The sequence below is a fragment of the Mobula birostris genome, chromosome 14 (assembly GCF_030028105.1).
Source record: "Mobula birostris isolate sMobBir1 chromosome 14, sMobBir1.hap1, whole genome shotgun sequence".
NCBI lineage: Eukaryota > Metazoa > Chordata > Chondrichthyes > Myliobatiformes > Myliobatidae > Mobula > Mobula birostris.
Window position 1 is genome coordinate 52368290 of NC_092383.1, and position 25313 is coordinate 52393602.

At 41.6% G+C, this 25313-nt stretch overlaps 1 protein-coding gene across 1 annotated transcript in view; it reads left to right on the top strand.

Moving 5' to 3' along the window:
* LOC140209897 (bridge-like lipid transfer protein family member 3A) overlaps positions 1-25313 on the top strand; it is a 162356-nt gene that overhangs the window by 27015 nt on the left and 110028 nt on the right. Inside the window, exons 2-4 of the mRNA XM_072278540.1 lie at positions 8051-8213; positions 9861-9899; positions 10573-10664. Of these exons, the coding sequence (XP_072134641.1) occupies positions 8051-8213; positions 9861-9899; positions 10573-10664 (294 nt within the window). The remainder of the gene's footprint in view (positions 1-8050; positions 8214-9860; positions 9900-10572; positions 10665-25313) is intronic.

The window sequence follows — 25313 nt, forward strand, 5'->3', positions numbered from 1 at the left end:
CCCCCAGTTATTGACTGTAGGAAGGGGGTAGCGTGGTGCATATGATCCCGTCTACATTGACAGCGTTAAGATTAAGAAGGCTGAGAGCTTCATTTTCTTTGGAGTGGAAATCATCAACAGACTGTCCTGGTCCAACACAAGGATGGCATGGCTTTCTTGTTCACCACACCCCTGCTTCCACAGGAGGCTAAAGAAATTATTCTGTCCTCATCAACACTGAATGATTTTTATTGGTGTGCCAGAGAAAACATTCTGTCTGGATGCATCACTGTTATGATGGATGACAACTTCTCTGTCCATGATTGAAACTGTGGAGTATCATGGACACAGCTCAACACATCATGGAAACGAGCCTCATCTCCATTAATTGTCTATACTTTTCTCTGCCTTGGTAAAGCAGTGGAATCAAAGACCCTTGCCATCATAAGGAAAATACAAATGCCTGAAAGCCCCTACCACCCAGCACAAGGAGAGCTTCTACTTGTATTATATAAGGCTGTCGAATGGTTCCATAGTACAATAAGATGGAGTCTTGGTCTCACAATCTACCTTGTTATGATCTTGCACCTTCCTATCTACCTACTCTGCACTTTCTCTGACACTGTTATTGTTTTACATTGTACCACAGTGGACGCGAATAAATTATTCTGTGTGAACAAGATGCAAGTGAAGCTTTTCATTGTACCGTGGTTCTTGTGACAATAATATTACAATTACATTAGTCTGTGACTGAAAATTTATGGTTCACATCAAAACTAGTGGCAAAACTATTTGGTAAACAGTATAAAAAGACGGACCAAGTTGCATTTGGTTTAAAAGCAACCAACATTCAGTGTCTACTTTATTAGGTGCTCCTGCTTGTTAAAGCAAATGTCTAATCAGCCAATCATGTGGCAGCAACTCAATGCATAAAAACCTGCAGAGGTTCAGTTACTATGCAGAATAAACATCAAAATGGGGAATAAATGTGATCTAAGTGACTTTGACTGCAGCAATTGTTGGTGCTTGACAGATTGGTTTGAGTAGTATCTCCTGGGATTTTCAAGCAGAGCAGTGAAGTCTGAGGAGAATGGCCGACTGGTTCAAGCTGACCGTGTGAAACAACAGTGGTGTGCAGAAGAGCATCTCTAAATGCACAACACGTCAAAGCTTGAAGTGGATGGGCTGCAGTAGCACTCCTCCTTAGGCAGCCATCGATCCCAGTGGATCATGAATTTACAGAGTGGTCTTGTACCTCAAGAGACCCTTCTTCACCTCCTGCTTCCAGGCATACCTGTTGGAGGCGAGTGACTGCCATGTGTTGGTGCTAATACTAAGGGCCTTGTAGTGCGGCTGGGATCTTCCTGTTGGCCCCTTTCCAGACTTCAGCTCCCCAAAGAGAAGGTCCTTCAGTATGCGCCCATCTGCCATGCGCAAGATGTGGCCTAGCCACTGCATACACCTCTGCTTGAGGTGCTGCCTGCTCTCTCAAGCACTGTGTTGGTAACCTTGTCTTCCCAGGTGATACCAGGTATGCATCTGAGGCAGTGCATATGGGAAGCGTTGAGTTGCTGTTCTTGTTTTGTGCATTTCATCTGTTGTGTTCTGTTCTTGATGGCCTCTCCCATTGATGACTTTAGCAGGGCAGGCTTGCTCTGTAATGGACCAGTGGCTTGCTTAATTCCATCATACATTCCTATGAAGTTGCCAGTGTCAGCAGCCTCCTGGGTCTTGGAGCAGAGCTGGAGCCAGTAGTCATTGGCACACCGCCTGGCAGCCTTTTGAACTTTGTTCCGGGTACACCGGAGCACTTGCAGGTTCTTCTCCCTAGGAGAGGACTTGTATGCTGTCCGTGCTTTTCTCTTCTCCTCAGTCAGAGGCAACAGCACTTCAGAGTGGGCCTCAAACCAGTCAGCAAACTTGACTGTCTTTTTTCTGAAGGTGGATATCACAGTGTTGTAGATGGTGTCCTGCAGGTTTTCCCATCTCTTGCTGACATTGGTGTTGGGAGAGCTACAGTCAGAGAAGACAACTAACATACAGCCAGTGGCCACTTTATTAGGTATAGGGCAAATACAAGCTATTTCAGTACACTAAAAAAACACATTGTAATTTTTAGGCCTCCGCATTTAAAATTGCACAACATGAAAGCTATTGATTGCTACTTTACAGAAGTCTGCATTGAAATATTCAAATTTTAAACCTCCTTGCTAAGCATTGGCAAGTTTAGCTGGTAAACACAGCAGGCCAGGCAGCATCTCTAGGAAGAGGTACAGTCGACGTTTTGGGCCGAGACCCTTCATCAGGACTAACTGAAGGAAGAGCTAGTAAGAGATTTGAAGGTGGGAGGGGGAGATACAAAATGATAGGAGAAGACAGGAGGGGGAGGGATGGAGTCAAGAGCTGGACAGTTGATTGGCAAAAGGGATATGAGAGGATCATGGGACAGGAGGCCCAGGGAGAAGGAAAAGGGGGAGGGGGGGAAAGACCCAGAAGATGGGCAAGGGGTATAGTCAGAGGGACAAAAAGGAGAGAGAAAGGAAGAATGTGTGTATATAAATAACAGATGGGGTACGAGGGGGAGGTTGGAGGAACAACACCTTATATTCCGTCTGGGTAGCCTCCAACCTGATGGCATGAACATTGACTTCTCAAACTTCCGCTAATACCCCACCTCCCCCTCGTACCCCATCCGTTATTTATTTATATACACACATTCATTCTTTCTCTCTTTCTTCTCTCTTCTCTCTCTCCTCTCTCTCCTCTCTCTTCTCTCTCTTCTCTCTCTTCTCTCTCTTCTCTCTCTTCTCTCTCCTCTCTCTCCTCTCCTCTCTCTCTCCTCTCTCTCTCCTCTCTCTCTCCTCTCTCTCTCCTCTCTCTCTCCTCTCTCTCTCCTCTCTCTCTCCTCTCTCTCTCCTCTCTCTCTCCCCTCTCTCTCCCCTCTCTCTCCCCTCTCTCTCCCCTCTCTCTCCCCTCTCTCTCCCCTCTCTCTCCCCTCTCTCTCCCCTCTCTCTCCCCTCTCTCTCCCCTCTCTCTCCCCTCTCTCTCCCCTCTCTCTCCCCTCTCTCTCCCCTCTCTCTCCCCTCTCTCTCCCCTCTCTCTCCCCTCTCTCTCCCCTCTCTCTCCCCTCTCTCTCCCCTCTCTCTCCCCTCTCTCTCTCCTCTCTCTCCCCCCTGTCCTTCTGACTATACCCCTTGCCCATCCTCTGGTTTTTCTTCCCCCCCCCCCACTTTTCCTTCTCCCTGGGCCTCCTATCCCATGATCCTCTCATATCCCTTTTGCCAATCACCTGTCCAGCTCTTGGCTCCATCCCTCCCCCTCCTGTCTTCTCCTATCATTTTGGATCTCCCCCTCCCACTTTCAAATGTCTTATGAGCTCTTCCTTCAGTTAGTCCTGATGAAGGGCCTCGGCCCGAAACGTCGACTGTACCTCTTCCTAGAGATGCTGCCTGGCCTGCTGCGTTCACCAGCAACTTTGATGTGTGTTGCTTGAATTTGCAGCATCTGCAGAATTCATCGTTTTGACAAGTTTAGCTGCTACCTTTTGGTAATATATTTATAATTGCAATAGTGTCATGCAGTGAAGGATTTTGACAGCTTAAATGCAGGCTCTGTTGTAATGAAGTGACATTAGTAATTGCAGCAAAGGCACTTGCCATTGTCATTGATAAAGCAGCCTATTATTTGTTTGTCAATTAATTACCCAAGTCATAAAGTCACATGGAATGAGAACGGACTTTTCAGCCTGACTTGTCCATACTAACTAAGAAACCTATCTATGCTAATCCCAGCTTTGTGCACATCTCACTAAACCTTTTCTATTCATGTATGCATTGAAATGCTTTTTTTTTAAATATTTCTTTCAAATAGATGACATCTTTCAAATATTTCTCATTTCACCTTAAACCTTTGTCCACTAGTGTTAGATTCCCCTATCCTTGGAAAAAGACTGACCATCTACCCTACCTATGCCCCTCAAAATGTATAAACTTGCTGTAAGGTCGCCCTCAGTCTTCTGAACTGTAGCACAAAGTTCCAACTTATCTTCGCTCTCCTTGTAATTCAAGCCCTCCATTCCAGACAGTACCCTGGTGAATTATTTCTATACTCTTTCTAGCCCTACCACATCCTTTTCTATGGTTTGGTGACCAGAATTGCACAAAAAAAGTCTAAGTGTGGCCGAACCAATGTCATATCTTTTTCTCAGTACCACTACCTATGCAGGTAAGCACACTAAACACCTTCAGTACCAAATGAACTCTGCTCGGGCTTCCAGCCAGATATCAATTATAACCGACCTTTCGATGACGAACTCTGCCAACTTTATCAGGGACGATGCCCTAGCATGTCTAGTTTGCTTGTAGTTATACCTCTGTAGTCTGTCCCTCCTGATTGGTTAGTCTTGATTCAGTCAGGTTTCTGCTCTCCTACCTTATCTGCAATCAAATTTTATTGTCACCAGTTTTTAGTTGGAGCAAAACCTTCGTCTTTGTTAAAATTCTTTTTGTCTAGTTTTATTTCAATGGCTTCCTTCATCAGGCAGTCTCAAAAGCCATTGATGTGGCACAGTAGTTTTGTGCCATTGAATGCAGTGTTCTGCTACCGCCAATTTCTCCAGGTTACCCAAACGACTACACTTGCTGTGCTCCTTGATGTGAGTTTCCACCATGCCTCCCATCTGGCTGATATACGCTGCTCCGCATTCACAAGGAATCCTGTAAATGGCAGCCAACCTGAATCCCAGGTCATCTTGGATTTGAGCTTCCTTATGGGTTTGAGAATGGTATTAATCTGGTATTCCTTCAGGATCCTGGTGATCCTTCCAGGAACTGTGGAAATATAGGGAAGGCAGGTGGTAGGGATGGATTCCTCCTCATTATTAGATTTCCTGGTTTTTCTGTTAGCTCCTTTGAGGGTCTGATTAATTACCTTCATATTGTAGCCATTCTGTAGAAATGTCATATGTAATCGTCGTATTTCCTCAGGAAGACTCTCCAGGTCTGAAATAGTTTTTGCAAGGTTAATCAAAGTAGAAAGAACCGCTTTACATTGGGAGGCATAATGATGACTGTTATTGTTGAGCTATAAGTCTGTGTGAGTGGAATTTCTTCTAAGTGTCTTGTTCTTTATCCAGAGATTATGACCTCGCTAGATCTCTTAATTCTAGATTTCCAAGTTAGGGAAGCATCCTGGATTTAGTCTCTTCCTCTGTCAGAGTTTTTAAAATTTCAGTTGCGTTCACTTTCATTTTAAAATCCAGAATATACATATCCTGTGTCTTATTTATTCTTGCATTGCAATTCAGCTGTTTCAAAGATCATGTAATGTACCTGCCTCAGTGGAAATGTATCCTTTCAAGGTTAAAGAGAACAAAACTGCCCGCAATACTCCAGGTGTGATGTCTCGAAAGCCCTTCCTATTTGGAGCAGGACATCCTTAATAGTACTGCCTCATTTCCATTTCTCCCACTAATGAGTAATTTCATTTTATCCATATTATATTGCATGTGCCATTTTTTTGCCCACCGATCTAATATATTTGAGTTATCTTGAAACCTTTTGCATCTTCCTCACAATTCATAATCCAATCCAGTTTGGAGGCATCAGCTGACATTAGAAATATCCTCATCCAAGCATCAATATACATTCTGAATAACTGAACCCAAAGCACTGATCATTATGTTTTGGCCTCAGTTATTACCTGACACCCCAATAAATTTCTGTTTTCTGCCTGTTAACCAATTTTCAATTAATGCCAATAATTACTTTCAATAACAGCGTGTTTTAATTTAATGCTTTTAACTTGGGCGTTTGAAACATTTCAAACCATATTTGCTCATTTTCACTGAGCTGTTTTACTTGTTACATCCTCAATTATTTTTCTGTGAAAAACACTCTGCCTTCCAGAAACCCATCATTTTCATTTTAAATCAGTTGGTATTTCCAAATTCTACGTCCATCTTATTCTTTGTGATAGCCTTAGCATAGTTCCCAAAGCTGATGTTTGGCTAACCAATGAATTGTTTTCAGTTACCTCTCTCTCTCCACCCTTTCTCTTGAAATAGTGGTCTAGCATTTGTCACCCTTCATCTGTAGAACCAAATTTTCTGGAAAATAATAACGATGAATTTACGGTTTCCATGGCTACTTCTTTTAAAAACCTGTGATGAAAGGAATCAGACCCTGAAGATTATGTGTGTTTATTTTATTTAACATGACTTTTTATTAATAATGACTGAGATTAATTTGTCACCTTCATTAGATCAGTGGTTCCCTAACATTTCCGTGAAGTTATGTGTGTCCACTTCATGGAAAACAAAGCAAAGTTTTCTAAGTTCTCGAACCTCAGCAGCATTAAGGATTTTCTGCAGTTTGCTTGATTGAATGCAGTAACAGTCAACTTTCTGATCACTAGATGGATTAAATTGAGCAAATGATATAACAAATGCATATGGAAATTTTAACTCCGGATTTAGTTGAATGATATTCTCTAATATGTTGTTCTAATTTATCTGCCATTGTATAGTGTAAACTTTTCCTTCTATTCTTTGGACTTGCCTGGAAATCCAGTAGCTTGGTGGCTTCATTTGTTCCATTATGAATAATGAAAAAAATACTTTACTAAACATTTTGGAACTTGCTGACATGTTTATAAGTGTTTCATTTAAAACTACTACTGGAATCTTGCTCCAAACATTTGTCTCACCAGCCTGTAAGTTGTCATATAATAACAGTCCTGAAAGGGATGATGCAAATAAAGGTATAATTAATATATATATTACATACGATGCATTTGCAGTATGAAGTAAAAATTTGCGAGGTTAACTAATTTTGGGGAGGAAGGGAAGATTGGGTGGTAATTTGGAAATCCTGAAGGGTATTTGTCTTTGAAGGGGCTGATGACGACTTATAATATAGACATGCCAATGGATTTGCACTACACGTCATAAACTGATGTGTTGACTGAAGGTGTGTTTGCCATGATGCAATTGAGTGCAAGTATTTAGTAATCAAATATTCGGAAGTTAAAGTCTTCATTGGGCAAATTGATGACCAAGACCTAATGAAATGAACGAATACACAAACACATGCACAGCTTAGTGTTTCCGAAATCCTTTGCTGGCGTTGACGGTAAACAGGAACTCTATTGTTAAGGGTGCATTAACATTTTTCTTGACATTTTTGGAGTATAACAAGCCTGTATGAAAGATTGCAAAAATGAAAGCTATATCAAAATATCTGATATGTTTGAAAACATTTGTGATCTGCATACTGTATTGAGGTATTAGTTCATCTGTTAAGTAAAATAATTTACTTGATGCTAAGTTCTTGAACATTGTGGTGTAACTTTGAGTAGCTGTCACATGCTGCTTAATTGTTGAATTTTGCTGAAGAGAGTAAATGTACTCTTTCAAAACCACAAAGTTAAACACTAGAATTTAACTGTGGGTTGCACACAAGCTTTCTATGTGATCAATGGTCCATTGAAGTCAGGACTTAACATTTTGCTTAATTGCAAATCCATCTAATTGCAATTGCTGAAGAATCCATGAAAAGTTCCATTCTCCATCTTCCATAAACCTGTAAACAGTTGAAAAATCAGCAACTTGCATAAAATCTCACTCTATCGTTGTCATTCTACAAATTCTTTCAGGTGCTCATTCTAAAATTCCTTTCAAGCTTACTTTTAATTCATTCCCTCATTCTGTTTGCTCCATTTTTGGGGGGACCAAAGGTGGCTGATGTATTCAATTTTCAATTTCTGTTCTATTTCAGTTGTTAAGATACAGCTTTAGTTCATGCTTTTGTTGTCTATAAACTCTTGCCAATGTCCACTGAATTATTTTTGGTTTTATTGTTTGTTCCTTTTGCCCTTTATTCTATCATCCAATGTGCCCCTCCTCCCCTGAAAAGAACACATACAAGTGCAGATCAGTGTTTTTTTTTGCTGCAATAGTGCCTTTGTTTAAATTTACTTTGGAAAGAGAAGTTTTAAATAATAGTCCAGATATCTTAGCTTCTGATACTGTATGATTTAAACGATGTATGTAATTGACAAATTCATTTTTCAGGTTTACAAAGAACCTCTCGCCTGACAAAATCAATCTAAGTACACTCAAAGGGGAAGGTCAACTGACAAATCTGGAGCTTGATGAAGAAGTACTGCAAAATGTCTTAGATCTGCCCACGTGGTTGGCTATCACCAGAGTGTACTGCAATAAGGCAGCCATCAGGGTAGGTTGTATATCTTTGGATCTTCACTGGCATGGCTATGCATTTCATCATGAAATATAAAATTGTAATTCTTAGAAAGCATGAGAAGATTTTTATTTTTGATGTGGAGGTAATTTTTTATTTTATTTAAAAGATCTTTACCAGTTCCATTCTACTTCATAAAAGTTATCCATAAAACATGATTTAACACTGATGGATTTTGGTTTCAATTGACTTCAACCTGGCTGGACCTTTTGTGGGCTGTGTGCCAATCATTCTTGTGAGCAATGGCCAAGTAAACTGTCTGCTGCACGTTGATCTTGTTATAACAGAATAGCGATGGAGAATTGATTATGCTGTACTTCATCTAGATTCTAACTGACATTGCAAGTGCTTGCTTCCTGCATCTGGCGCAGCTACTAGTTCATTCTGTTTTTGATGCTGTTAATCACAGACTACTCAGAACAGAAGTATTTATGAGAATTTCAGATTTATTTATTCATTTATGGGATGTGGGCATTGCCGACTAAGCCAGCATTTATTGCTCATCCCTAGTTGCCCTTGAGAAGGTGGTGATGAGCTGCCTTCTTGAACCACTGCAGTCCCTGAGGTGTAGGTACACCCACAGTGCTGTTAGGGAGGGATTCCATGATCTTGACCCAGCAACAATGAAGGAATGGCAATATGTTTCCAAGTCTGGATGGTGAGTGACATGGAGGGAGATTTCCAAGTGGTGGTGTTCCCAGGTATCTGCTGTTCTCGTCCTTCTAGGCACAAGTCCCCAGATGTTAGTAAGGAGGAGTTTGCAGGGTTGACAGGGCTGATTTTGCTGCTGTCATTTTCAGCGCCGAGGTCAACGCTGGGTTGTTCGTCCAGGTTCATTTCTTATTATTTTCCTTTTAGCAGTTGGATGCAACTGAATGGCATACTGGGCCAATTCAGAGGGTGTTTAAGAGTCAACCACTTGGGTCTGGAGACACATAAAGTCCAGACCAGGTAAGGAGAGCAGGACTCCTTCCCTGAAGGACATTTGTGAACCAGATGGGTTTTTATGGTGTTATAGTCATCAGATATTTTCATTGATTGCAATAGTGAAAAGAATCCTTCTGTGGCAAATATTAATGACAGTTTTAAAGTAATTTAATTGTGCCAACAAAGGATTTTTGAATACTTAAAATAATAAGCATTCAAATAATAATGGATAAAATAAAACAAATCCATTGATGTTATCCTGTTATGACATTAGTGTGGGAAATGCTACCTATTTCTTGAGGTACTCTTCCTGAATGATGACATCAAAGAATGTTTAAATATAGATTAAGAGGAGAAATATTATTATGAGGCACATACAGGTTGACTGGCAACATTATTGATGTAGCCTGTTTTGCAGTTAAAAATTGTAACTTGAAGAGAATTGAATTGATTAATACCCTTGATGGAATTAATCAATTCAATTCCCTAATGCCAATCATGTTTTAGATTTTATTTGCACGTTCATGACATTGCAATCCTGCTTTATGGCTGGGTTAAAATTTTGAAATTGCTGAAGAATCTCATTTTGAGATGAACAGGAAACTGAACTGCATAGCTCTTCATTTTGAAGTCTGCAATGGGAAGAAGGTGCTGCTTGCTAATTTGTTAAACAAACTGCATTCTTTTTTAATTCAGATACAATGGACGAAGCTCAAGACCCATCCTATTTCTCTGGTAAAGAGGATTTTCTCGATTTAAATCACATCGGTTTAAGTTCAGCTTGAACTAAGTACTACATTCCATAATTGCCAGTATTATGTGTTGCTTTACAATTTGCCAATTAGATTTTTTTTTAAGTTTAATATGGGTTGAGTTTTGTCCTTTCTCTCTCCATACTAAGATATCCCCAGCACTCCTCAAACTTCCTACAGCTTTAATTTTACAGGTAGGATTTAAATGATTGCCCATGATTTGGAATGCTTATCAAAATTTAAATGAGATCAGTGTTTTATTTGGTAATGCCCTCTACCTTAATTTCTTGATCTAATTATTTTCTTTTGGCAGCAAGTAACAAAAAATTTAATAGCCTTGTGTCATGCCTGAGAAGGTTGAAGACAATGCTGATAATATCGAGCAAAGATGAAATCTGCTATCAAATAAGTGCATCTTCCAAAGATGAAATAATTTATGCAATAATCACTTGTTGCAAGGAAGGACCATTTTGTATTTGCACTTGGTGCTTCTATTGCTCTAAAATAGTAACATTCAGATAATTTGCTACTGTATGTCTAAATGAAATCTCGATCAGTTGTGATGTAGCTCTACAAATTTTCTCTGAACTTCAGGATGAAATTATCATTTACTTGGATTTGAGCTTGTTTAAAACTGTTCCTCCTCTTTTCTGTAGTTCCTTGATAGAGTTGAGGTAGCAATGAGGACTTGTGAGGAACCTCGTCCTCCAAATGGGCCCTCTCCAATTGCCATTACAGCAGGTCAAAGGTCAGTATGTACGATTGGATCTGTGGAGTAGTCCTTAATGTAAGGCAAAATGCATGGCAACCTAACTGAATGCAGGGACAACTGATGTACTGTACTTGTATTATGCATAACAATGTTATATGTACTTAATGTCTGCCTGTGATTCTCAAATTGGGGAAAATAAGCTTTGCATTGACTGCATCTTTTCATACCCCAATACCTGTCACTAAAAACTTAGCATTTGTATTGCAAACTTAGTCAACCTGCAAATGATTTCATGAAAGAGCAATGAGGTTTATTGTCAGTTCATCTCAAGTGTTGACTTCAGTGATTTAGTTGTGATCTTTTTATCCAAATAGTATCTTAGATCTTCAAATAGAATTGTACTGACATTACTGGTTCAAACAGATTAACATTTCATTGAGAATATGATACCTCTGATAATGAAATACTCAAATAACATTGTTTGTCAATCAAGTCATCTGCTGACCTTGATGAGAAGCATTCTGGGTGAGTCATGTATGGTGGCTAGAGGACATGACAGAAGTCATCCCTTGGCCAAAATACAAAGGCCAGGAGTGTGATGGAATGCACTCTGTTGCCGAAACGAGCAAAATTTCAAGACTTGAAGCCCAAAGCAACCAACTTGGAGTACTGTAGTTGCCACATGAATGTTCACTCCTTCTATCATAGCTATCCCTCTGCTACCACAGCTGCAAAGTTGGCTGTCAAGAAAATGGTGTGCAGGGTTCAAAGCTTCATCAACAGTACCTCCTGAACTTTTAATCACCATGTTACAGCACAGAAACAGGCTCTTTGGAGCATCCAGTCTATGCTGACCTGATCTTCTGCCAATTCCCAACTACCAGACCACTTCCCTCCAAACCTGTCATTCATCCAGACTTCCCTTAAATGTTCATTTGAACCAACAACTACCACTTCTGCTCGCAGCTCGTTCCACACACACCATCTGAAGTTTCCCCAGATTCCCCTTAAATATTTCACATTGCACACTAAACCTGTGTCCTCCAGTTGTAGTCTCACGCAACCGGAGGTTGTGTACATTCACTGTATACCCCTCATAATTTTGTACACCTCAACATGATCACCTTTCATTCTCTTGTGTACCAGAAAGTTAAGCCCTTGTCTATTCAATCTTTCCCTATAACTGATGTCCTCAAGTCCCGACAACATCTTTGTAAAGTTTCTCTGCCCTCTTTCAAGCTTATTGGTATGTTTTCTTGTAGGTAGATGTCCAAATTGCACACAATATTCTAACTTCAGCCACAGCATCATCTCATCAATGCCAAAATTAAAATCTGGATTAAATATTATCCAAAATATGAGCCAATAGTTGGTCATTTTAACAATTTTCATATAAAAATTAAACTATATGCTTTTTTTGCATACAAATGATTGTGCAGAAGGCAGATTCTTCAGCATCGAGGTTCTGGAGTTGCCATAATATGAGGGTTGTAATGTCAGAGTGCTGTTCAGAAATTGCTGGCAGAGTACAACCTGAAGGTTTGGACATCTAAATTTGTACTGGTATTGTCAACCTTGTGGGTTCTTCATGGGGAATTGCCAGCAGTTTTTTTAATATTCACTTATGGGATATGGTACTGTCCCAGGATTTGGAAACACTGTTGATTAAGGAGCAGAAAGTATGTGATTTGAGGGAAGCTTGCAGGAAGGCAGTGTGCTCTTATGCTAGTCACCCTTGTTAAATCTGTGGAAATAGAAGATGGACATGATTAGCCTCAGCAAATAATTAGTGATCACTTTGCAGATGGTAGAGTAAGGACAGTGTTGGGAGTGATTGTTCATGATAGTGCATTGTCCTCCTCCTGCACACAGAATGATTGACTCCATGAGAATGTTTTCTGACTGAATTTCCTTTAACTTCAGTTATAATAGTTTCCTTTATTCATGCACTGCCTTCATGTCAAAAGCCTTTCATCTAGAATTCAGTCTGGAGCAAAGTAGTCCTGGACTTGCACCCATAATTTTGAGAGTAGTCACGGTAGTAAATAACAGAATTGAAATCTGAAGCACCTGGATAATTTACCACATTGTTTAGTAACTAAGAGTGTTGCAATATGCTGGAACATTTTGGTTTGTGTCACACTAGTTCTGGAGAGCAAGTCTTCAAAGGTACAGCTGAAATATTTTCATGCCCTAAGTCCTTTCCTGTTTCTCACACCATCATTTACTTCCTTGTATCAAGTGCAAAAAATTTAACTTGTTGACAAAATGACACAACAATTGTAGGCCGTATCTCGGGTAATGATGAGTTTGAATACAGAGAGGAAATTAAGAACCTGGTGGCATGGTGCAAAGACAATAACCTATCCCTCTATGTCAGCAAGATGAAGGATTTGGTTGTTGACTTCAGAAGGAGTAGCGGACCGCAGGACCCAATTTACATCGGTGGTGCGCAAGTGGAACAGGTCAAAAGCTTGGAAGTTCCTAGGAGTCAATATCACAAATGACCTGACTTGGTCCAACCAAGCAGAGTCCACTGCCAAGAAGGCCCACCAGCGCCTTTACTCCCTGAGAAAACTAAAGAAATTTGGCCTGTCCCCTAAAACCCTCACTAATTTTTATAGATGCACCGTAGAAAGCATTCTTCTAGGGTGCATCACAACCTGGGGTATGGAAGTTGTCCTGTCCAAGACCGGAAGAAGCTGCAGAAGATCGTGAACACGGCGCAGCACATCACACAAACCAATCTTCCATCCGTGGACTCACTTTACACCGCACGCTGTCAGAGCAGTGCTGCCAGGATAATCAAGGACAACCCACCCAGCCAACACACTTTTTGTCCCTCTTCCCTCAGGGAGAAGGCTCAGGAGCTTGAAGACTTGTACGGCCAGATTTGGGAACAGCTTCTTTCCAACTGTGATAAGCCTGCTGAAAGAATCCTGACCCGGATCTGGGCCGTACCCTCCAAATATCCGGACCTGCCTCTGGGTTTTTTTGCACTACCTTACTTTCCATCGTTACATTTTCTATTTATGATTTATAATTTAAATTTTTAATACTTACTATTGATTTGTAATCCAGGGAGCGGAAAGCGCAAAATCAAATATCGCTATGATGATTGTATGTTCCAGTATCAATTGTTTGGCGACAGTAAAGTATAAAGTATAAACAAGGCTGTAGCATATGTGACCATATTTAGCTCGAAGTGATGGCTTGAATAATCTTATTCAGCATCCTTCTGCGATCTCCTGCCTTAAGCCATCCAAGGAATTTGATTTGCTTCACCAGTTGGGTCAATTCAGATAAGAAATGCAAGAAGGATATGTAACCAATTTACAGTGTAAGATTTCAATTGTCCCTTCATTAAAGATGGGATAAACAACACTTAAAATGCATTGGTGTTATAAACGTGAAGGTTATTGCCAGAAGCTTAATATTAATCAAAATGTTAAGTCAATTTTTTTTTCAGAAAGGCATTAACAGCTTTATGGCCCTTATTGGCAGTCATTCTGAATAGCTTGAAATTCAAAATTTAACCAGCCAATGGTAAAGAATTAATTTTCATAACATGATATGCATCCAACAAGCTGGTGTTACAAAACAAACTTTGACAATTTTCATATCTGTTTGAAAACTTTGAGATGCAATCCAGCTTTCTATCAGTACAACTCAGTATTTCTTGCATATAATTAAAGGTTCATTTATTATCAAAGTATGCAACTCTGAAATTCTTCTTCCCAAGTAGCCATGAAACCAAGAAGGAAAAGAAAGGCAGCTCCCACGTCCCACCTGCGCGCACAAAAAAACTGAACAAAAATGGAACAGGCACGTCAACTCCCAAAATCCCCCTCCCTGCTCAAAAAATAATGAGAAAGATCGGGTGAAAAACACAGAATATTTTTTAAAAACTATAAGAGGGGGGTGGGGGAGAAATGTCTGTAGTTCAAGTCCACATTCAAAATGCAGAAAACCTGGGCAACACTCTTCGGGCAGAGCAGCAGGCTCTCCCCTCTCCGGTAGCAAAGCGATCAAAAGGCAGGCAGCCGGCACTCCTCCTCTGCACTCGCCACGATCTTTCAGTCTCCCTCATTGCTTCAATCAGCAAAATGGAGTTGAACATCTGCTCATGCACTATCCTGCTGCCTGTCTGACATAAGGTTCACACACACTTTCGCTGCCTCCCAGAATCCTCTTGGAGACGGCAGAGCACTGGAACACCCAAATGATCGCCAAACAGCATATCGCAGGCTCTAACAGTTCCAGAATCACATCCAAGGTGAAAAGCAAACATAAAAGGAAAAAAAGAAGTGAAATACATGGTTCACAAATGGGAGAAAATCTATAGACGCTGGAAATCCAAGCAACACACACAAAATGCTGGAGGAATTCAGCAGACCAGGCAGGATTTATGGAAAAGAGTAAACAGTCGACATTTCAGGCCAAGGCCCTTCATCCCAAGTGTTCTCTAACTGGAGTTGTTTTCTTTTAAGAAGCTGCAACATTACCTTGTTGGTCGTGAACTCAATCCTGCAGCTGATGAAGGCCAGCACATCATAGGCCTTCTCAACAACCTTTTCTACTTTAAATTTTATTGTCGCCAAACAATTGGTACTAGAACGCACAATCATCACAGCGATATTTGATTCTGCGCTTCCCACTCCCTGGATTACAAATATTAAATATTAAAAATAGTTAAAATTAGTAAATATTAAAAATTTAAATTATAAATCATAAATAGAAAACAGAAAAAGGGGAAGTAAGGTAGTGCAAAAAAAAAACAGAGGCAGGTCCGGATATTTGGAGGGTACGGTCAGATCCGGGTCAGGATCCTTTCAGCAGTCTTATCACAGGTGGAAAGAAGCTGTTCCCAAATCTGTCCATATGAGTCTTCAAGCTCCTGAGCCTTCTCCTGGAGGGAAGAGGGACAAGAAGTATGTTGGCTGGGTGGGTCGTGTCCTTGATTATCCTGGCAGCACTGCTCTGACAGCGTGCGGTGTAAACTGAGTCCACAGACGGAAGGTTGGTTTATGTGATGTGCTGCGCCGTGTTCACGATCTTCTGCAGCTTCTTTCAGTGTTGGACAGGACAACTTCCATACCAGGTTGTGGTGCACCCTAGAAGAATGCTTTCTACGGTGCATCTATAAAAATTAGTGAGCGTTTTAGGGGACAGGCCAAATTTCTTTAGTTTTCTCAAGAAGTAAAGGCGCTGATGGGCCTTCTTGGAAGTGGACTCTGCTTGGTTGGACCAAGTCAGGTCATTTGTGATATTGATCCTGAGGAACTTCAAGCTTTTGACCTGTTCCACTTGCGCACCACCAATGTAAATTGGGTCGTGCGATCCGCTACTCCTTCTGAAGTCAACAATCAATTCCTTCGTCTTGCTGACGTTGAGGGATAGGTTATTGTCTTCGCACCATGCCACCAGGTTCTTAATTTCCTCTCTGTACTCAAACTCATCATTATCCGAGATACTATATTGAGCAGTGGTGCCCTGGGGAAGAGGCGCTGGCTATCCACTCTACCTATTCCACATTATCTTATACACATCTATCATGTTTCCTCTCATCCTCCTCCTCTCCAAAAAGTAAAGCCTAGCTCCCTTAATCTCTGATCATAATGCATACTCTCTAAACCAGGCAGCATCCTGGTAAATCTCCTCTGTACCCTTTCCAATGCTTCCACATCCTTCCTATAGTGAGGCGACCAGAAATGGACACAGTACTCCAAGTGTGGCCTATCCAGAGTTACATTACATCGCGACTCTTAAACTGTATCCCTCGACTTATGAAAGCTAACACCCCATAAGGTTTCTTAACTACCCTATCCACCTGTGAGGCAACTTTCAGGGATCTGTGGACATGTACCCCCAGATCCCTCTGCTCCTCCACACTACCAAGTATCCTGTCACTTACCTTGTACTCTGCCTTGGAGTTTGTCCTTCCAAAGTGTACCACCTCACACTTCTCCGGGTTGAACTCCATCTGCCACTTCTAAGCCCACTTCTGCATCATATCAATGTCTCTCTGCAATCTTCGACAATCCTCTACACTATTTACAACACCACCAACCTTTGTGTCGTCTGCAAACTTGCCAACCCATTCTTCTACCCCCACATCCAGGTCGTTAATAAAAATCACGAAAAGTAGAGGTCCCAGAACAGATCCTTGTGGAACACCACTAGTCACAATCCTCCAGTCTGAATGTACTTCCTCCACCATGACCTTCTGCCTTCTGCAAGCAAGCCAATTCTGAATCCATCTGGCCAAACTTCCCTGGATCCCAAGCCTTCTGACTTTCTGAATAAGCCTACCATTTGAAACCTTGTCAACTGCCTTACTAAAATCCATATAGATCACATCCACTGCACTACCCTCATCTATATGCCTGGTCACCTCCTCAAAGAACTCTATCAGGCTTGTAAAACACGATCTGCCCTTCACAAAGCCATGCTGTCTGTCCCTGATCAGACCATGATTCTGTAAATGCCCAGAGATCCTATCTCTGAGAATCTTTTCCAACAGCTTTCCCACCACAGACGTAAGGCTCACTGGTCTATAATTACCCGGACTATTCCTACTGCCTTTTTTGAACAAGGGAACAACATTCGCCTCCCTCCAGTCCTCCGGTACCATTCCTGTGGACAACGAGGGCATAAAGATCCTAGCTAGAGGCTCAGCAGTCTCTTCCCTTGCCTCATGGAGCAGCCTGGGGAATATTCCGTCAGGCCCCGGGGACTTATCCGTCCTAATGTATTTTAACAACTCCAACACCTCCTCTCCCTTAATATCAACATGCTCCAGAACCTCAACCTCACTCATATTGTCCTCACCATCATCAAGTTCCCTCTCATTGGTGAATACTGAAGAGAAGTATTCATTGAGGATCTCGCTCACTACCACAGCCTCCAGGCACATCTTCCCACCTTTATCTCTAATCGGTCCTACCTTCACTCCTGTCCTTTTTTTCTTCACATAATTGAAAAATGCTTTGGGGTTTTCCTTTACCCTACTCGCCAAGGCCTTCTCATGCCCCCTTCTTGCTCTTCTCAGCCCCTTCTTAAGCTCCTTTCTTGCAACCCTATATTCCTCAATAGACCCATCTGATCCTTGCTTCCTAAACCTCATGTATGCTGCCTCCTTCCACCTGAGTAGATTTTCCACCTCACTTGTCACCCATGGTTCCTTCACCCTACCATTCTTTATCTTCCTCACCGGGACAAATTTATCCCTAACATCCCGCAAGAGATCTCTAAACATTGACCACATGTCCATAGTATATTTCCCTGCAAAAACATCATCCCAATTCACACCTGCAAGTTCTAGCCTTATAGCCTTATAATTTGCCCTTCCCCAATTAAAAATTTTCCTGTCCTCTCTGATTCTGTCCTTTTCCATGATAATGCTGAAGGCCAGGGAGTGGTGGTCACTGTCCCACAGATGCTCACCCACTGAGCGATCTGTGACCTGACCTGGTTCATTACCTAATACTAGATCTAGTGGGCATTCCCCTGGTCGGCCTGTCCGCATACTGTGACAGGAATCTGTCCTGGACACACATTACAAACTCTGCCCCACCTTAAACCCTTGGAAGTAATCAGGTGCCAATCAATATTAAGGAATTTAAAGTCACCCATGATAACAACCCTGTTATTTTTGCACCTTTCCAAAATCTGCCTCCCAATCTGCTCCTCTGTATCTCTGCTGCTACCAGGGGGCCTACAGAATACCCCCAATAGAGTAACTGCTCCCTTCCTGTTCCTGACTTCCACCCATACTGATTCAAAAGAGGATCCTGCTACATTACCCATCTTTTCTGTAGCTGTGATAGTATTCTTGACCAGTAATGCCACCCCTCCTCCCCTTCCCCCCCCCCCCATCCCTTTTAAAGCACTGAAATCCAGAAATATTGAGAAACCATTCCTGCTCTGGTGCCAGCCAAGTCTGTATAATGGCCACTACATCATAATTCCGTGTATGTATCCAGGCTCTCAGTTCATCACCTTTGTTCCTGATGCTTCTTGCATTGAGGTACACACACTTCAACCCTTCTGCCTTGCTACCTTTACACTGTTTATTCTGCTTCTCTTTCATCAAAGCCTCTCTATATGTAAGATGTGGCTTTACTCCATGCATTTCTTTCACTGCTCTATCGCTCCGGGTCCCATCCCCCTTGCAAATTAGTTTAAACCCTCCCGAACCATGCTAGCAAACCTACCTGCAAGGATATTGCTCCCCTTTGAGTTCAGGTGCAACCCATCCAATCTGTACAGGTCCCACCTTCCCCAGAAGAGATCCCAATGATCCAAAAATCTAAAACCCTGCTCCCTGCACCAACTCATCAGCCACGCATTCAACTGCCATCTCCTCCAATTGTTACCATCACTGTCACGTAGCACTGGCAGCAGTCCTGAGAACGCCACCCTTGAGGTCCTGTTCTTCAGCCTTCTGCCTAGTTCCCAAAACTCACACTTCAGGACCTCATCCCTCTTCCTGCCTATGTCGTTTGTACCAACATGTATCACGACTTCTGGTTGCTTTCCCTCTCATACCAGAATGTTGTGCACCCGGTTAGAGACGTCCCGGACCCTGGCACCCGGGAGGCAACAAACCATGCGGGTGTCCTTCTCACGTCCACAAAATCTCCTGTCTGCTCCCCTGGCTATAGAGTCCACAATGACGAAAGCTCTCCTCTTCTCCATCCCACCCTTCTGCACCACCAAGTCAGACTCAGTGCTGGAGGCCCTGCCACCGTGGCTCACACCTGGTCGGTCGTCCCCGCCAACATTATCCAGGACGGTAAACTTATTATTCAGGGAATGGCCACAGGGGTGTTCTGCACAACTTGTCTACTCACCTTTGCTTTCCCCCCCTCTGACTGTAACCCAACGACCTGCTTTTGACAGCCTAGGTGTGACTGCCTCGGATGGTCTCACAGATTACCTCTGTCTTGAGGAGAAGGTAAGGTTAAATGGATTTATTCACCATGTTGGTTAAGTCACCTCCTGCTGCAGACCTCTGATATTTATCTTCAGGTTGCAGTGCGTGGTGGCTCTATCAAACCACTCATGTAAATGAGCCTTTGGAGTACTCTATCCAGAGTGCATCTTCTGCCCTTTCTCAGTGCGTCTGGCAAGTGATGTTCAACATTGAGGAGAGTTTCATCAGCTGAGTGAAGACTGTGGGTGAAAATTAAGACATGGTTTCCTTGCGCATTTATGACCTGATGCCATGTGACTTCATTGTACTTGGAGTTACTACTAAAGATTCCCAGGGCCACTCCTTTTGCATAACCTTGAACTAGCACCTTGTCCAGATCTGCCCTGCCAGTGGGAAAGGTTGAAACCAATGATATTTGTGGAGGAATCAAGCATGTCATTTGTGAACTCTGATTCTATGCTGATGCTCTCAGATTTTTGATGAACTCTGTCTCAAGTTAAACACCAGTCTCCAGATGTTCATGATAAGGACTTGGCAAGGTTAACAAGGTTATAAGTGAGTTTGCTTTGTCTGAATATTGTGCCACATTCAATGTTAGATGATTTGTTGGATTTTTATTCTGGAAGTTTGATTCATTTTATTCTGGGGGTTTCTGGTACAGAACTACTAACACTTCCTCAGAAAATTTAAGTTGAAATGCTGTAAGTTGTGGTATTTGGAAGAAAATTTTGCACCCTCTCAAATGTATGCTGTTTTGTATTTGCATAAAAGTAAAAATGTGCTAACTCTATATTGTTAAGACCATAAGATATAATAGCAGAATTGGGCCATTTGGCCTATTGAGTCTGCTCTGCTATTTCATCAGGCTGATCCATTTTCCCACTCAGCCCCAATCTGCTGCCTTCTCCCTGTATCCCTCCATGGACTGACTAATCAAGAATCTATCAACCTCTGCCCTAAATATACCCAATGACTTGGCTTCCATTGCTGCCCGTGGCAACAAACTCAACAGATTCACCATTCTCCTGCTAAAGAAACTCCTCCTCATCTGTTCTTAAAAGACACCCCTCAGTTTTGAGGTTGTCCTTTGGTCTTAGACTCCCCCACCAAAGGAAACATATTCTCTATCGAGGCCTTTCAACATTGCATAGGTTTCAATGAAGTCACTCGTCATTCTTCTGAATTTGAGTGAGTAGAGGCCTTGAGCCATCAAATGTTCCTCCTGTAACAAGCCTTTCAATCCTGGAATCATTTTTGTGAACCTCCTTTGAACCCTTTTCAATATCAGCACATGCTTAGATAAGGGGCCCGAAACTCCTCACAATACTCCAAGTGAGGCCTCACCAGTACTTAAGAAACTCTCAACATTACATTCATGCTTTTGTATTCTCGTCCTCTTGAAATAAATGCTAACATCGTATTTGCCTTCCTCACCACAGACTCAACCTGCAAATTAACCTTTAGGGAATACTGCACTTGGACTCCCAAGTCCTTTTGCACCTCAGTTTTTTGTATTTTCTCACCATTTAGAAAATGGTCAATCCTTGCATTTCTTCTACCAAAATGCATGACCATACACTTCCTGACACTGTATTCCAACTGCCTTTTCTTTGCCCATTCTTCTAATCTCAGTCTTTATGCAGCCACTCTACTTCCTCAAAACTACTTACCCCTCCACCCGTCTTCATATCATCTGCAAACTTTGCAACAAAGCCATCAATTCCATCATCCAATTATTAACATACAAAGTAAAAAGAATCGGTCCCAACACAGACCCCAGTGGAACACCACTAGTCACTGGCAGCCAACGAGAAAAGGCTTCCTTTATTCCCACTCTTTGCCTTCAGCCAATCAGCTACTGTTTTATCCTTGCTGGAATCTTTCGTGCAATACCACGGGCTCATTATGTGTTAAGCAGCCTCGTGTGACACCTTGTCAAAGGCCTTCTGAAAATCTAAGTACACAACATTCACCAATTCTCCTTTGTCTATCCTGCTTGTTATTTCTTCAAAGAATTCCAAAAGATTTGTTTGGCAAGAATTGAACCTTGAGGAAACCATGCTGACTATGGACTACTTTATCATGTGCCTCCAGGTACCTGAGACTTCATCCTTAATAATGGACTCCCAATCTTCACAACCACTGAAGTTGGACTAACTGGCCTATAATTAACTTTCTTCTGTCTTTCTCCCTTCTTGAAGAGTTGCTTTCTGTTGATTTTTAAAAGCTTCCCCATCCTCTAACATTTGCAATTTTCCATTCCTCCAGAGCCAAGCCAGAATCAACTGATCCTTGAAAGATCATTATTAATGTCTGCACAATCTTCTCAGCTACCTCTTTCAGAACCCAGGGGTGCAAACCATCTAGTCCAGGTGACTTACGTACTTTCAGACCTTTCAGCTTCCTTGAACCTTGTTCCGAATAATGGCAACTTCAAGCACTTCTGCCCCCGGCACACTTGAACTTCCAGCATGCGACTTGTGTCTTCCACAGTGAATACTAATGCAAAATACTTATTCAGTTCATCCAACATTTTCTTGACCCCCATCACTACCTATCCAACTTCATTTTCCAGCAGTTTGATATGTACTCTTGCCTTTCTTTTTACATGATATATATCTGAAGAAACTTTTGGTATCCTCTTTGTTATTAGCTAGCTTACTTTTGTATCCCATCTTTTCCTCCTCTATGATTTTTTTTAATTGCCTTCTGTTGGTTTTTAAAAGCTTTCCAATCCTCTTAACTCCTCACTAATTTTTGCTCAATTATGTGCTCTCACTTTGGCTCTCATATTGGCTTTGGCTGTTCTTGTCAACCATGGTTGTGTCATCCTGCCTTTAGAATACTTCTTCCTCTTTGGGCTGTATATATCCTGCACCTTCCGAATTGCTCCCAGAAACTCCAGCCATTGCTGCACTGCCGCCATCCTTACTGGTGTTCCTTTTCAATCAATTTTAGCCAGCTCCCCTCTCATGCCTCTGTAATTCCCTTTACTGCACTTTAATACTGATACATCTGACTTTACTTTCTCCTTCTCAAATTGCAGAGTGAATTTGATCATCTCATGATCACTAGCCCCTGAAGGTTCCTTTATCTTAATTACTTTAATCAATTACAGTTCATTGTGCAATACCCAATCCAGAACAGCTGATCTTCAAGTGGGCTCAACCACTAGCTGCTCTAAAAAGCTGTCTCTTTGGCATTCTAGAAATTCTCTCTCTTCGGAGCCAGCACCAACCTGATTTTCCCAGTCTCCTGCATATTTAAATTCTCCTCGTGGCCAAGTGGTTAAGGCATTCGACTAGCAACCTGAAGGTCGTGAGTTTGAGCCCCAGCCAAGGCAGCGCGTTGTATCCTTGAGTAAGGCACTTAACCATACAGTGCTCTGCAATGACACTGGTGCCAAGCTGTATTGGCCCTTGCCCTTCCCTTGGACAACATCAGTGTCGTGGAGAGAGACTTACAGCATGGGCAACTACCCATGTTCCTTACAACCTTGCCCAGGCCTGCACCCTGGAGAGTGAAGACTTTCCAGGCGCAGATCCATGGTCTCGCAAGACTAACGGATGACTATTCTAACCTTGCCCTCTTTGACATGTATTTTTATCTCCTGTTTTAATTTGTCGACCACATCTTAACTCCTGTTTGGGGGTCTGTATATATCACCCATCAAGGTCTTGCAGTTCCTTGGCTCTACCAAAAATGATTCAGCACCTTCTGATCCTATGTTACCCCTTTCTAATGATTTGTTTTCATTTTTTACCAATGGAGCCACCTCATCACCTCTGCCTACCTGCCTGTCCTTTTGGTATACTGTTGTATCCTTGGATGTTCAGGAAAGGGGTGTTGGCAACATTTAATTTCAAACTGCAGTGGATTTGATTTGAAATTTTTAAGGCATTCTGATTGATCCTGTTTCAAAGCTGCTGTGTGTTGTTGCATCTCACTGCATCCATACATGTACTTGGTGCTCAGAAGTAACTGCCTGACTTGATAAAAAGAAATACTAAACAGCTTTTTATTTGTGACATTGACACTGGTGTAAATATTACTAAGTTGGCTCGGGTCTTGTACCCCAGTTATTCTGCCAATGTTGCATAAGTAATGCAGTTTATTTATGTAAATTAATGAAGTGATAAATGGTTTATATTACTCCTTATTGTTCCTGCCCCTTAAGACCAGTGGTCCCTGAAGGTAGCAGCAGAGTTCAAGAGATGAAGCAAATTTCGGGATGTTGACTTCATTAGTTAACACAATATTCCAGCTGTATCCTAACTAAAATTTTATATTTTCCCTAGAACCTTTCATATTCCCTATTTCTTGGCTAATGGGGACAAACATTAAGTGTAAAAGTCAGGGTTTCTTGATGCAACTTGTATGAGACTTTAATTAGGACATAGCTGGAATCGGATGGATTTAATTGCACTGGAAAAGGTGTCAGAGATGACTCAACAGGATGTTGATTAACAGGTTGATAGTGTGAAGAATGAAACTTTTCCCCATAACAGAGGTGTTTAAGGCTAAAGGCCTTGGGTTGAAAGTAGGATTCAGAGGCTGGTGAGCGATCTGAAGAATTTTTTTTTAACCTTGAGGGTGTTTGCGGTCTGGAATGCACTGCCTGAGAAGTTGAAGTCAACAGTCCTGCAGAATTTGAGAATTATTTGGATGAGCACTTGAATTGCTAAAGTAGAGTCCATTTCTGCTGTAAACTAGTAGGAGGTGAAAGGTCCTTGATGGTTCATGTACATGTAGTGTTACGTAACCGGCAACAATGAATATCAATCGAGATAGGTTATAATAAAAACAACCAAACATTTATTAAACACGGATAAATGATAAGGAAAAAACAAACGAAAACTTTAACCGGAAGTTGACTGTTATGCAGCCGTTCAACAAATCGTCACTCAGCACTGGTTCTTAAAGCGTTAAATGCAAAAACAATTCTTAAAGCGATAAAGTCAGATATAGTTCTTAAAATGGTAAATTTGAAAGTCCAACAGATTTATACGTTCAATTGGGAGAGATTTCTCTGGAGAAGGATTTCTTCATAGGCGCGACTTTCCTGCTGGTTCTGTCCACAGAATTCACGATGCAGCAAATAAACAGGTTAAAACAACTGACCTTGGTTTCTAGAGAGCAAACCTTTGCATGAACTCTTTGCTGTTTTGGCAAGAGTTATCTTGATGCAGGTCGCTACTCCTTCAACGAAGACTCAATAAGGTCGATCCTTTGTTAAACTGCCAAACGATGCCAACTCCTCTCGATTCTTCGGTCCTGTACTTCGATAAAGTCTTCACTCTCCCTCCTACTGCTGCTGGAATAAGGTACATCAGCACATCTAGCAAAAATTTCCAGTTCAATAATATTGTATCTTGCAATAGAACGCACAACCGTTTCAAAAATGGAACTGCGTCACAAAAACAAACACGCAACAGAAACGGAGACACAGCATGTTCTACCTGGAAATCTACAAACTAAAAATTAACTGTGTCATCTGGGGTCTTCCCTTTATATACCCTTGGTGCACGTCATCACGTGACCTCACATCGGCGGGAAAATTACATCAGGTGACCTCCAAAAGACAATTACATCATTCTCACAAAAAAAAATCACAAATCTCCTTGAGCATGTAACACCTGCCTCCAAAGAAAAAATTTTGGTCTCTTAAAGAACAAAATTTTAACAATTAACCATTTATACAAAAAAAATACAAAGGTATAAAATTTACAACATACACAACATATACA